Source organism: Labeo rohita, chromosome 20 (assembly GCF_022985175.1).
Source record: "Labeo rohita strain BAU-BD-2019 chromosome 20, IGBB_LRoh.1.0, whole genome shotgun sequence".
Taxonomy (NCBI): domain Eukaryota; kingdom Metazoa; phylum Chordata; class Actinopteri; order Cypriniformes; family Cyprinidae; genus Labeo; species Labeo rohita.
The window spans coordinates 21,061,638-21,076,435 of NC_066888.1; the positions used below are offsets into that span (position 1 = coordinate 21,061,638).

Consider the following 14,798-nt stretch of genomic DNA (forward strand, 5'->3'; position numbering starts at 1 on the left):
TGGCTTTATTTTATGCAAAGGGCTCTTATGAGAGTTATTGATGCGATACATTTTAAAAATAAAATTACACTTTGATTTCTGTGTTTTATTAGACTACTTATGAGACAATATAAAACAATAGTTATCATACGTTGCACACTGCTTTATTAGTGAATATATCCGGATCGGAAACACTGTTTAAAATAGCCCACAATCCTCCTCGGAATTTCACAAACAAGCTTTATGTGGGCTCAAGAGGGTTTGTTCCAAAACCCAAGAACCGAAGAGAGATTTCTCGCACCATATCCACACACACATGCGGTATTTTATGCAATAGATTTTTGGGATACAGTCGGATATCCTGTGTGGCTGTACTGTCTACATCGTTTTGCATACCTAGGCGAAATATATAAACGTTTATAAACGTGGCTTGCCATTTAATTAGATCCCCGGGGTGCGGATCAGTTTGGCACCGTGTCTGCGTGCAAGCGAAACCGGCTGTTTTTTCGCTCCCGGAGCCCTGGCCGCGGTCCTTGCGCGACTTCACTTCTGCACCGGCGGCGCGGGAGGAAAATCGAGCCCGCAGTCCAGCTGCCGCAGCTGGGCTAAATTGTTCTGCACGGCTCCGACAGGCGACAATCTAAGCGTTGCAACCGTCGACAAGCAGAGGTAAATCATTTTGCCATTCGCTGCTTTTTCCAAGTGGATCTTTGCTGATGCCACTGTCATCGGAGACGACAAGTTCGTCGATGCAAACATGAAATGGCCACTGCGATGTTGTATGACCGGTGATTCATCAACATTATAAGCTTTAATAATTGTAATAACTTACTGCTGAGCATGTCTGTCTGTTTATGAGGATCTTGAGATGAGATCTGAGATGCGATTGATATCACTCTGAGATCTACGTTGGTGTAAATCTTTAACAAACAGATTATTTTAATGTCATCTTTGATATTTTGATCGTTTTAAACACTCTGCAGCGAAGCACATTTATTTATGTATTTATTTATTTATTTATTTACAGTTTTCTAATTTGTTGTATCATGAAATATTATATTTTTACCTTAACAGATTATTGTAATTTTTTTGACACTTTCAAACACTTTACAGCTTGTTTGCTTGCTAATTTATTTATTTATGTCAGTACAGTTTCCTAATTTTTTTTAATATTGTATCAAAAATTAACATTTTATGCTCTGAGAATGACCCCAGCAATCTCACATGTGAGAGATCTCAGCAATGTCTCACTTTGTGGTCAGATTTGATCAGATTTCAGAGATTTTTTTAAATGGTGTGGTATGAGCCATGTGTGCACATGAATTTTATCGCTCTGCATTTTGTCAAAAGTTGTCTAAATTCGGACTATTTTTATTTCTCCTAATGATTTTTGGGAAAACTTCTGAGGCAACACTGAAACATTATTAAGATCTCCATTATGTAAGTCTTCTGATTTATGAAGGATCAACCTTTGAGCAATAAACATTTCCTCTGGGTAGGGTTGTTTATGTGTTCCTGTCTGCTGGGACAATCTATCTGCCCCACCTGTGCTGGCTTTTGTTTTGCTGGCAGTTTTCCTTAAACACTAAAGGACTGCAGTTTGGTCTGGGGGCGATAGTGAGGTTTGTGAATAAGAAAGCTGATAATAATTTCGCTTTATTACTTTCAGCAAAGCAAGCAACTTTTTACAGACCAAAAAGTAGGTTTAATGTGTTGTCAGAGCTATTTGTGGGCCATAATTTCTTAATCTCCTTTAGACTATTCATGACATGAAACTTGCAATCCCAATTTCTAATAGTCATCTTTTTGGGATAATTATTAATAGTCAAGTAAAAAAGAGCAACTTCAGGGATTAAGCTTGGTTGAAATGAATTCTGTGAAGGTCCTTTTCCCCCCTTGGCACCCACACGCATACACGGTGCATTGGTGTGTGTATTAACAGACCCTCAGGCGCTGTGTCAGAGTGAATAAGTGGATACACACATTCTTTATTATTGAACCAAATAAGCCACTAGAGATGAACTGTGTGAAAGTGTGTTTGGTTACAAGGTTAGAAAAACCCGCTGGAGTCACAGAGCAGCTCAGGGTCATGCAAAAACAGCCCTGCCCTTTTACAGTTTATGGTATGGATCGTGTGAGGAAATACTGCTGAATGATAGATAAATATTTTTTTTGTTGACCTTGTGCTGAGGCATCAGAGATATCAGCAGGATGTTGTAAAGCACCACACGTGGTACATTAAAATTCACACTTGTTCCTGGCTTGAAAATGGACCCGAAATAAGACTTGATTGTGGAGTAATTGGCCCAAAAGTGGCTAATCTTTTTATTTTTTTGGTGGAGCGAGTGCATTTCCAAGTGCCGATATGAGCGCTGCAATTTTCTGAAGCGATTCTTGAGAGTGTGATTACGATTGAGATTTAGCTGGGTGAAATTTCATTGAACCTGAAGGTCATTTTGATGATGCTCACCATGAACACCCCTATATTTTATGTCTGTTTACAAGACCTTCCCTACATGACCTCACCATTCACTATTACCATTCTTAGACCCTCCCTGTTTCTGATTGCGCTCCTCCTAAATCTTGCCGTTTGCCCTTTGGCTCCACCTCATACTTTTTACTGAGATATTCAAATGTCTCCTGTTGTGCAAACGCATACAGTTAAGCTAAAGGAAATGGTATTTGAATATCTCTCGCTGAATGTCATCCAGAATGAAATTCAGTCTTCTGGTTTTGCTGGCTCAACCTAGGACAGTGACAATGATAAGCAGAGCTCTTTGTACTCCTCACTGTATGAAGGAAGGGTTCTTTATGTTTTTTGTTAAGAAATTCATCATACTTTCTATTGTGGTCTCAATATTTTTTTCTGTTATTTTTCTGTATTTTTGAGATTTCTGTTCACAACTTGGGTTGGTAAGTTTTTAATTTTGTTAAATGACATATTTTATGCTCACCAATGATGTATATTTTTATAACTAAGAAATGATTTTATAAAACTAAAAACAATTAAAAACTTAAAACAATTAGCAAAACAATCAAAAAACAGTTTTCTATTTTAATATATTTTAAAATGTAATTTATTCCTGCTGCCCAAATTGAATTTTCAGCAGCTATTACTTTTTTTTTTTTTTTTTATTAGTCTTAATTAAAAAAAGCTTAAAAAAACTAAAATCAATTTTTTTCTGTTATGTTAAAATTACACAACTGATAACAACTTTAGGGTTGGTAGGATTTATTTAGTTTTTATTTTTTTATATTGTTAAAATATGTCTTTTATGCTCACCAATACTGTATATTTTTATAATTTCTTTATTTTTATAATGTAATTTATTTTTATAATTTATATTGTTTTATAACATTGAATATGTAAATAATTAAAAAGAAAATATACAAATAATTAAAAAAATATATTTTTATATTATAAAAACTGTTTTCCATATATTTTAAAATGTAATTAATTCATGCTGCCCAAATTGAATGATCGACCCTAAAAACTAAAATCAGTTTTTTTTTTCTGTTATGTTGAGATTACACAACGGTTTACAACTTTAGGGTTGGTAAGATGTATGTATTTTTTTATTTTTAATATTGTTAAAAGACATATTGTATGCTCACCCATGCTGTATATTTTTGAATAACGATATTATTTAATAAAATTAATAATTTAAATGATTAAAAATGTGAAATCAATTAAAAATTAAAATAATTAAAAACATATATTTTATAATAAAAACTGTTTTCTATTTTAATGTATTTTAAAATGTAATTTATTCCTGCTGCCCATATTGAATTTTTAGCAGACATTATTTTTTAATTTTATGTTTTTCTTTCTGTCTTAATAAATGTTTCTTAAATTCTGTTATGTTGTTTTATTCAAGTTTAATGTATTCCTGCTGCCCAAATTGATTTTTTAAATTTTGTCTAAATAAATAAAAATCAAACATTAAAAACTACAATTAATTATTTAAAAATACTATACATGAATTTATGCATGGCAGATTAAATTACAGCATGAAACATTTAGAATTATTTTGAGATTTGATTCAAATTACAATCAACAGTGTTATTCAATTATAAGCATTTTTAAAAAATCAACTGAGCATATTGCATGTTGACATGTAATCTTAAAGGGATAGTTCACCCAAAAATGAAAATTCTGTAATTACTCACCCTCATGTCGTTCCAAACCCGTAAGATAGTTTTGATGAAATCCAAAAGCTGTGAAGAGATGTGACCCATCAATATAATATAAAAATGCTCTTTTAGGCCACTGAGTCCTATGTGAATGTCATGATTTTAACATATTTATCAGAAAAAAATTACTGAGGCATTTCAATATTCCAGAATGTGTGTATAGTGAATGTGAATCCAGAAAGTCGGTTTGCATTTGTCCTGGGCTCAAGTGAATTTTAATGTTTAAATTCTGAATGTGTCTGTGTCTCCGATTCTGTCTTTTGCTTCTGAAGTAATTTCTCAAGGGGAGCCTAAGCCTCTCTGCGCCTACAGAGCACAAGGGCAAATACGAATAAATATGATAAAATATGGATGAATGCTAATAAAGCACTGGCCAAGTGTGGCCCACGCTAAAAGAATTATCTGGAAGGGCAGACATTATTACAGGGGCAGCTGCTGAGAGCAAAGCACGCAAACTTCTGCATCCAGATTGCTCATCCCGGTTTTATTTATTATATAATAACTCAAAGGGATGAGAGTTCAGGTTTGATTTTGTGATAGTGAAACATAGCTCTGTTTAGCACTTATTTGTTGTGCTGAAGGCTAAGTTCAATTGTAATCCGGCTCTCGGGGTGTGATATGACTAGCTCGTATCAGCTAGGTCCCATTACTCTCATTAAACTACATAGAAATGGTTCAGTATTAGTGAGCACTCAAACCCCCTCCATCGATCACTGTTTACAACCCTTTGTTAGAATACTAGAGAGTTATTTTACTTAGTCTTTTCAAAAATGTGCACTCCATATATGTAGTATTATGTTTAACTTTAAACATGCAATACAGTGTAATGCTCTAGCAAATGCTGCAATGCTTCTGAAATACCTTAGAAATTTAGCAGCGTTTTGACTTTTTCCATTAAGATGTACATTCTAATATCAAATGTTTCTCTGAGCAGGAAGTCTGGACACATTAAAGTATAATTAAAACCATATGAGTGAGCTTTGGAAAAGGAAATAGATTTGAATATGGTTCACAACTACATTTGGATGGAATATAAAACTTATGTGCTGTGAATTTGAATGACTGAAATGCTTAGATTTCCTCCGTAAAGAAATGGTTTAAAGGAGGCTTGAATAAGGATAGTTATTAAAAGACAAGACTTTTTTGTCTTGAGTGGTGAAAAACCATCTATTCTCTTCCAGTCCAATTTTCCTAACAATAGCTCTACTGTTTGGCACAGTTGACTAATTTGCATCTCATTTTTTATTGTTATTAATTTTCTTTTGGTCACTTGAAGTCATTGATTTTTTTTTTTTTTTTTTTTTTTTTTTTTTTTTTTTAAAGCCAAATTTAACATCTGACTTTCATGCTGCACATTTTGTTGCTGAGAGGAATGGAAATGGTTATTTGTGGTTATAAAAGACTTGACTCTGAGAGACCTTCATATGCAGAATAGAAATAGTTGGATTTTTACAAACCTCAATAGGAAATTCACTTTTTTTTTAGAGAGTGTTTTGTAGAATAAGGGCAGATGATAAAACCAGAGGTTGTTGCTACTTTTATACACTTGTGTATAGTAAAATGACAAACTTCTTTTTCTAAATTAATGTACCCACTTAATGAATTGCAGTGTTCAGTAAATATGTGACCCTGGACTACAAAACCAGTCGTAAGGGTCAATTTTTTGAAACTTTTCAATTTTTAGTTTTCTAAATAAGCTTTCCATTGATGTATGGTTTGTCAGGATAGGACAGACAATATTTGGCCAAGATACAACTATTTGAAAATCTGGAATCTGAGGGTGCAAACAAATCAGAAATCATAGAAAATCACTTTAAATTTGTCATTGAACATTGAAAATTAAGTTTTGATATATTTACTGTAGGAAATGTACAAAATATTTTTATGGAACACGATCTTTACTTAATATCCTAATGATTTTTGGCATAAAAGAAAAATCGATAATGTATTGTTGGCTATTGCTACAAATATACCCGTGCTACTTATGACTGGTTTGCTGGTCCAGGGTCACATATATGTAATTATTAGACCTTCTTTTAAGTACAATATGGTTACAAACAGTAGGATGTGTTCAATCAACAGTTGTAAAATTAGCCTGGGATTTTCGCCACTCTGCGTCCTAGGTATTAAAGTAATTCTGTACTGTCCTTTCTTAAAGGGACAGTTCACCCAAAAATGAAAATTCTGTCATTAATTACTCACCCTCATGTCATTCCAAAGCCATAAGACCTTCGTTCGAGCACAAATTAAGATATTTTTCATGACATCTGAGAGCTTTCTGACCCTGCATAGATGGCGCAACTGACATGTTCAAGGCCCAGAAAGGTATTAAGGACATTTTTAAAATAGTCCATGTGACATCAGTGGTTCAATCTTAATTTTAAGAGGCTAGTATTTGTGTGCATTGAGGACCATGAGTAGTGGTACACTTGTGAGCGTGCATCAACTGACTTGGAAGAGAAGAAATAGTTGAATGTCATTATTGTTGTTTTCTTTGTGCACAAAATGTATTCTCATACTTTCATAAAATTACATTTGAATCACTGATGTCACATGGACTATTTTATTTTATATATTTTATGACTGTCCCTTTAAGTCAGTTATGGTATACCATTTGTCCTCTTCAGCTGACTTCATGGTTTCAGTGACCTGTAAGTTATATCCATGTGAAATGTCCTTTGTTGCAGTTGTCAAAGTTACTATAAAAAGAATAAGCTAAGAGCATAAAAATATGATATTGAAAGATATGACTGACTTTATCTCACAGGGACGTATAACTTTGCATTGGAGAAACTAATTTACATGTTCGGTTTGATCAGTTTAAAATCAACAGTTGCCTGTTGTGGTAGTGGTGTGTGTGTGTGACATACTGACCACTTTGGGTCATCTTTACTTTGAAGATGCATTGCATCACCACTTGGCTATTTAACAAAAATGGCTACCTAGTGGTTGGGTCAGAAATGGCTGGCGAGACATATTCTGTTGCCAAATAATGCATTTGGTCTGATTATTTATTGTGCTGACAAAGATGCCTGAGATTCTCTCATGTAATGACTCCTTCAATACTCTGATTTAGGTTAATGAAAACATCCCTTACACTTCAAAATGTACTTGTACTTGCTTTAATGTGTGAAACTGGAATTCTGGTGGATATTTAAAGCTGCTGGAATTTGTTACCCAAGTCTAAGTTCTGTCATTAATTACTCACCCTCATGTCTTTCCAAACTTGTAAGACCTTTATTCATCTTCGGAACACAAATTCTGATATTTTTGATGAAATCCAAGAGCTTTCTGACCCTGACTTCTGAGAGTTTTAGGAGTAGTTCTCTTCCAGAACAAAAAATTGCAGATAATGTACTCACTCTGTTGTCATCCAAGACGTTCATGTCTTTCTTTCTTCAGTTGTAAAAAAATTATGTTTTTTTGAGGAAAACATTTCAGGATTTTTCTCCATATAGTGGACTTCAGTTTGAACTTCCAAAATGCAGATTCAGTGCAGCTTCAAAGGGCTCTAAAGGATCCCAACCGAGGAATAAGGGTCTTATCTAGCAAAATGATCGGTCATTTTCTAAAAAAAAATAAAAATGCACATACTTTTTAACCTCAAATGCTCGTCTTGTCTAGCTCTGCCATGTGCATGCGTACTCTGTGCAGTCCCGTTCAAGACATTTAGGGTAGGCTGAAAAACTCCCATCTCATTTTCTCCTCCAACTTCAAAATCGTCCTACATCGCTGTTTTTCCTTTTTTTGTAAAGGGCGTTTGACCTTCTTTGCATGTTCACTTTGTAAACACTAGGTCAGCACTTCTGCAGTGATGTCGGGTGATTTTGAAGTTGGTGGAGAAAATGAAATGGGATTTTTTCAACATACCCTAACTGTATTGAACCGGAATGCACAGAATTCATGCAGAGCTAGACAAGACAAGCTTTCTGAGGTTAAAAAGTAAATGTAAATTTTTTTTAGAAAATAACCAATCGCACGCTAGATAACACCCTTCTTCCTCAGCTGGGATCGTTTAGAGCCCTTTGAAACTGCGTTTAAACTGCGTTTTGGAAGTTCAAACTTGCGGGCACCATAGAAGTCCATTATATGGAGAGAAATCCTGAAATGTTTTCCTCAAAAAACTAATTTCCTCAAAAAAATAATTTCTTTCATCCAAATGTATCTTGGATGACAACATTATCTGTACATTTTTGTTCTGGAATTGAACTACTCTTTTAATTTTACAAAGAAAAAAAAACAAAACAACTTTATTTAACAATGTTGTGGTACTCTCGTGAACTTGTATCGAAGACTGACACGGAATAAAAGAAATAGTTGAATAAAGTTGTTATTTTTGTTTTCTTTGCACACAAAAAAGTATTCTCATACCATCATAAAAATATGGATGAACCACTGATGTCACATGGACTATTTTAACGATGTCCTTACTATCTTTCTAGACCTTGAATGTGTCAGTTGCATTACTATCTATACAGTATCAGAAAGCTCATCAAAAATATCTTAATTTGTGATCCAAAGATGAACAAAGGTCTTACAGGTTTGGAACAAAATAAAGGTAAGTAATTAATGACAGAATTGTAAGTTGTTGTTGTTTTTTTTTTGTTTGTTTTTTTTTTTTTTTTTAAAAATGAGAAATGTTGCCTTGGCAACTAGCCAAAAAAAAAAAGTTATACATAAAAAAAAATAGAATAGTAAGAATGTATGGTTACACTTTATTTTAAGGTGTCCTTGTTACAGTGCAATTATACATTTAAGTGCTGAGTAATATTAATTAACTACATGTACTTACTATATAGTTAGTGTTATGATTACTGTTTGGCTTAGGGTTACTTGCATGTACGTGTAATTAATTGTTATTTTAATAGTAAGTACATGTAATGTGTAACAAGGACACCTTAAAATAAAGTGTTAAGGGAATGTATTGTTTCAATTGTAAATCTTGAAAGTTTTGTGAATACAGATCTTTAAATTCCCAGTCTTAATATAATAATTTTATAATTGATAAGATTAAGATTCGTAAAGCATAAAGCGGTGTAAACCATTGAATATTTATTGCTAATTTTGTTTCAATCTGATATTAGACTACTTGTTAACTTAAAAAAAACATTATATGTCCCTCAGTGATACAGCTGAGAATTGTATGATCCACACTGTTCTAATGTTCTCGACATGTGTGTTTGTGTCTCCCAGTGTAATGTTTTGGTCGATGTGTGAGTCGCTGTGGGAATGAGACTGCGTGGCAGGGATTTGGAGGATTCCACTGTCTCCTGGATACCAAGCGTCCTGGGTGTGCAGAGCGTCAGGCTCCGCCTTCGCCTTGATCGCCGTGACGACAGGGGGAGGGGCCTTTGGCAACTGGTCGACCTGGGAGAGGAAGCGCAGAGTGGGCGGCGGATACGAGACAGGACACCTCCTACTTGTTCTCAAAGTAAGACATTAGTTCATAATAACTGCAGTTCAACAGCTGAGTTCACGTACATGTAAACCATGCTTGTTTCTGTGTGGATGGCTGGGAGTTATACTAGCATTCTTAATGCTGTTTCCTCACTTTCTTGATGATGACTGAAAAAGGTCAGATCTGTAGAGTATAAAATGCTGTATATGCATACAGAGACCTTTTTGCATAATACTCAGGGTTTTACCTTCATTAAGAGGGATTTAGATGGTTTGCCAGCTGGTAGACCCACAAAGATATGAAAGAAGAATAATTGGGCGCAAGAGGGAAAAATACTGTATTTGAGAGCGTAAGACAAACAGAGAGAAGAAAGAGAGCCGCCGTTCATTACATTGGACCCGGGGATTCTGCGCTGCTTGGCTCCAAAAAGATTAATGAAGATTCATTTGTGTCATACTTAATTATTGCAGTCTCTACTCTCACGCTGTGTGTGGAGAAAGACAGATGTTCCTTCCTTTTTTGCTATGTTTTTTGCCTTTTTTGGTTGGAAATGCTAGTGGTATATAGTATTGTACTTGCCTTTCACATATACAATTTTTGGTGCTATTTTTCATATTTTGATCACATGCTCTCAGTATCAGATTTCCCTTGTCTGTTGCTATGGCAACGTGCCATGTATGAAGTAAATAACTTCTTGCCGTTGTTTGCGAGGGGTAACACATCAATTTAGTTTTTTTTCTTTCTTTCTTCACAAAACCCCTCCTCTACGCTAGGCGTTGGCTGGAGTTGCTTGCTTTTTTTTCTTTTGTTATTTTGGTGTGAGTTAGTAGATTTGTGTGTGTGTGTGGGTGTGTGGGTGCACATTGTATTTTGCATGTTTTGTGCATGTGTGCAATCAGTGGGAATGTTTTAGGTATAATTTCCAGTCAATGGCTGCAGGCAATTCCGGCCATGTGACTTTGAAACCAGAAAATTGATGATGGTTCTCTGTTTAGTTCACCTAGAGCTTTTGTTCCAGTTGAAGCAGCATTTTGTCAGCATGTCAGATTGGTAGTTTTACACAATGTGAACATTATAAAATGCTAGCTTTGAATCCAGTTATGTTTAAAATCTGAATGCACTGAAATATTTAGATTATGGTATACTGTTCTTGCCAGTAAATAGTAACAATAATGATCGATACTGTAAATAAAAATAAAAGATTGTCTATTTCAAATGATGCTCTGGTACAGGGCTGTCACTAATGATTATTTTGGTAATCGAGTAATCTGTTGATTATTCTGACGATTAATCAAGTGATCAGATAATTATAATTATTTATTTATTTTTTTGTAGTAATAAGAATAGACCTAAGTGAACAATAGCCTTTAAAATGACTTAAATACGTATAAATGAGGCAATAATAATTAGTTAAAATAAAGTGTTAAAAACAAGTAATCATGTGGTTTTACTGAACAAAACTGTTCAAATACATAATGTATTATAAACAATAGAGCTAATGTACATTAAGCTTTATATCAAATGCCTGCAGAGGGCGCCAACGGCCTGACGATTGTTTTTACACTTTACTGTGCGATCTAATCATTGTTTAAAGGGGTCATTGGATGCCCATTTTCCACAAGTTGATATGATTCTTTAGGGTCTTAATAAAAAGTCTATAATATACTTTGGTTAAAAATTCTCAATGGTTGTGTAAAACAACACCCTTTTTACCTTGCCAAAATCAGCTCTGCAAAAATCATCCTGTTCTGGCCGAGGCTGCTTTAAATGTTAATGAGCTCAGCTCACCCTGCCCCTCTCTTCTGTCTGAGTGACAAGCCTGTTTACTTTAGCCGCTAAACCCTTATACTCACTTCTGCTGTAGGTGAAGCTGGATCATGAATGATTCGCGTGAACATAGACGCATTCATGTAGATCGGGAGGTGCATTCCCTTCACAAACAAACATAATCCACTGTGTCTTCAGCGGCTCAGATGTCGGGAGTAAATGATGACCACTACACTGTAAAAAATAAAAAACACAATTTGTTGAGTCAGCTTTAAAATTTTAAGTTCAGTAAACTAAAATAAGTTTAGTCAACTTGAAATGTTAAGTTGTACTAAGTAACAACTTAAGATATTTGTGTTTGCTAAACTTAACAGATGGGTAAGTAACCCAGCTGCCTTAAAATTTTAAGTTGATTCAACTCAAATATCTAAGTTTTCACTTAGTAAAATTTAACATTTCAAGTTGAATAAACTTTTTTTTTAAGTTGACTGAACGTAAAATTTTAAGGCAGCCAAGTTACAGATTATTTTAAATTGACTCAACAAATTGTTTTTTACAGTGTGTGTTCATTACTACTTCCAGCAACACAACACATCAATCGCTCAATCGGAGATTGGATTTTTATCATTATAGGGCAGATTTGTACATACACTGCCAACACACATTAATGTTTAAACAACAAAAAAAAAAGAACTTTGCATCCAATGACCCCTTTAATATTGACTCAACAACATTTCATTCATGTCCACTTAATCTTTATTATTTGGCCATTTCTTTATGATAAAAAAGCTACAGCCACTGTAATTTCTTAAATATGTGGACATCAAAATGTGTAAACTCAGGGTGAGGGTTTAAATGCTTATTTTGAAATTGCGAAGAACAGTTAGCATATCGATACAGACGATGGTGTATTCTTGTGTGTTTGCTTAGGTTTATAAATGATTAACCTTACAATTCTGATGAAATAACACATGTTGCGTTCCCAGATGAGCGTTATAATAAACCCAAACTCACAACAACATACAGAGATGCAGTTTGAGTCTCTCCACACATGTTAATGATAACAGTTTGTGTAGCAGCATTTACTGTGAACTGTGCTCTGAGACACACAAATCTAACTTAAAGGCATGTAAATAATTAAAGCGGATATATTAAACCTGCATCGCATATGTATTTAATTGAATCGTTGCATTTGTGAATTCCTAATAGCATTATGCTTTATTGTGATTTTTAAATGGGTTTAATATGTAGAATGCGCCACTTCCGGTATTTTGCCGATTACTCGACATGGGCAAACTGCAATCGAGTACTCAAATAGAATCCAGGAATTGCTGTGTAATTCGGTGGGTGTTTCTTTTCAAAGCATTTCTCTCACTCCACATGCTGTTTTTTTTTTCTTGGTGAATTAAAAAAATAAAAATCCTAAACCTAAGGTAACATGCTTCAGGCTTTTGTCCATCATCTTCTCCTTCTCTTTCATTTACATAGACATATACATGAACATGCGCACACGCACACACACAGTAGTTGTCCCTCATCTGCAGTGTTAATGGGTTTGAGATGATTGAGTTGCCACTGAAGATGAATCCATGACTTTAATTAACTTTTGATTTATTGGCTTCTGTATTCCAGGCATAATTAGAAATTAAATATAGCAATCAGCTGGATGGGTGAATGGCGCCCAGCTCTGCGTCAGGCTGTCTAAATGTATTTCACAGAGTGCGGTGTCCAGTGAGACGGTCGTGAATATCCTCTTTCTGAGTTTTATATTTCACTGGTTCTCAGCTGAGGTGACATTCTATGCTTTTGTATTCTAAACCGTTTTGATGCTGTGTTAGGTCACTGCTTGGTTCATGTGTTAAATCTGGGTCCTGAAGCAAAACTGATTTGTATAGCAGCTTTGGTTTGGTGAATGCTCAGGCTAGCTGGGTTTCTAGCAGAGTTTCCATGAGTTTGCTCTTTGTTTGTGGTTTGTGTCCTCTTAGTGGCCAGTGAGGCTGCTCCCTAGAAACCACTGTCTCTCAGCCATGGGAGCGGATGTGATTTCTGTGATAGCAGCTAGTGCTCTGCCAGAAAGATTCTTCACAAGTCCCAATGATAATAACCTTTCTTTCTTTCTCTTTCTTTCTTTCTTTCTTTCTTTCCTTCTTTCTTTGCTCGCTTTTATTTTTGCATTGGCAAGTGCTGTTGTCATAGCAACCCACGTTGATTATTGATCTTGCTGATGACCTATTTGATTTTGTGCACGTCTGTTGTAGTTTGAACTTTGCTGGTGCTGCTGTTTCTGTGTTCATGTGACCATCCATTTGTTGTTTTCAAAGCATGTGGCTCTTTGTTGTAAAGGGATTGTGGGTAAAAATACATAAACTACACAAAATATATATACACTGCCATTCATGGAATCAGTAAGATTTTTAATGCTTTTTTTTAAAGAAGTCTTTGTGACACATTATTGCAATTTAAAGTAGTGGTTTTCTATTTTAATATACTTTAAAATATAATTTATTCCTGTGAAACAAAGCTGAATTTTTAGCATCTTTACCCCAGTTTTCGGTATCAAATGATCCTTCAGAAATCATTCTAATATGCTGATTTATTATCAATGTTGGAAACAGTTGTGGTGCTTAATATTTTTTTTGGAACCTGTGATACTTTTTCAAGATTCTTTGAATAAAACATTAAAAAGAACAAATAGAAATCTTTTGTAAGAATATACACTACCATTCAAAGTTTGGGGTCAGTATTTTTGTAGTCAGTATTCTTTCTTTGTTTGAAAGAAATTCATATTTTTATTCAGCAAGGATTGATAAAAAGTGATACTTTTTAAATAAATAAAGTTACGTTTTTTAAAATAAAGTAAATACTTGTTAGGAGCAATTTCTATTTTGAATAAACGTTGTTCTTTTTAACTTTTTTTCATCAAAGATTCCTAAAAATTATGACATTTTCCAAAAAATATTAAGCAGCACAACTGTTTCAATTATTGATAAATCAGCATATTAGAGTGATTTCTAAAGGATCATGTGACACTGAAGACTGGAGTAATGGCTGATGAAAATTCAGCTTTGCATCACAGAAATAAATTATATTTTAAAGTATAATTAAAGAGAAAACTGTTATTTTAATTGCAAAAATATTTCATGTTACTTTTTTCTGCATTTCTCATCAAATAATCAAATGGAACTCTGATGAGCATAAGAGACTTCTTTAAAAACATTACAAATCTATGTGTAACAAAAAAATTGAATTATAAATTATATATATAATTTATATATATATATATATATATATATAATTTATATTTTATAGAAATATACTAAATATATTATTTTTAATTATTTATTTATTTATTTATTTAATTCCAATGCAAATTATGGCATGATGATCCTGAACTTGAACTTGTTTTGTTTTCAGTTCTATTTGTTTGTGCATGAAGACGTGCATTTACTTTTATATGTGT

At 34.0% G+C, this 14,798-nt stretch overlaps 1 protein-coding gene across 2 annotated transcripts in view; it reads left to right on the top strand.

Moving 5' to 3' along the window:
* The first annotated feature begins 409 nt into the window (after positions 1 to 409).
* The window catches only part of scml4 (Scm polycomb group protein like 4), a 40,017-nt gene continuing 25,628 nt past the window's right edge, over positions 410 to 14,798 (top strand). Inside the window, exons 1-2 of one of the 2 annotated variants that reach the window (XM_051138762.1) lie at positions 410 to 648; positions 9,367 to 9,604. In XM_051138762.1, coding sequence (XP_050994719.1) covers positions 9,403 to 9,604 — 202 coding nt within the window. In that variant the 5' untranslated portion in view covers positions 410 to 648; positions 9,367 to 9,402. Of the gene's footprint in view, positions 649 to 9,366; positions 9,605 to 14,798 lie in introns of those variants that run through there. The other variant, XM_051138764.1, reaches the window with a different exon arrangement.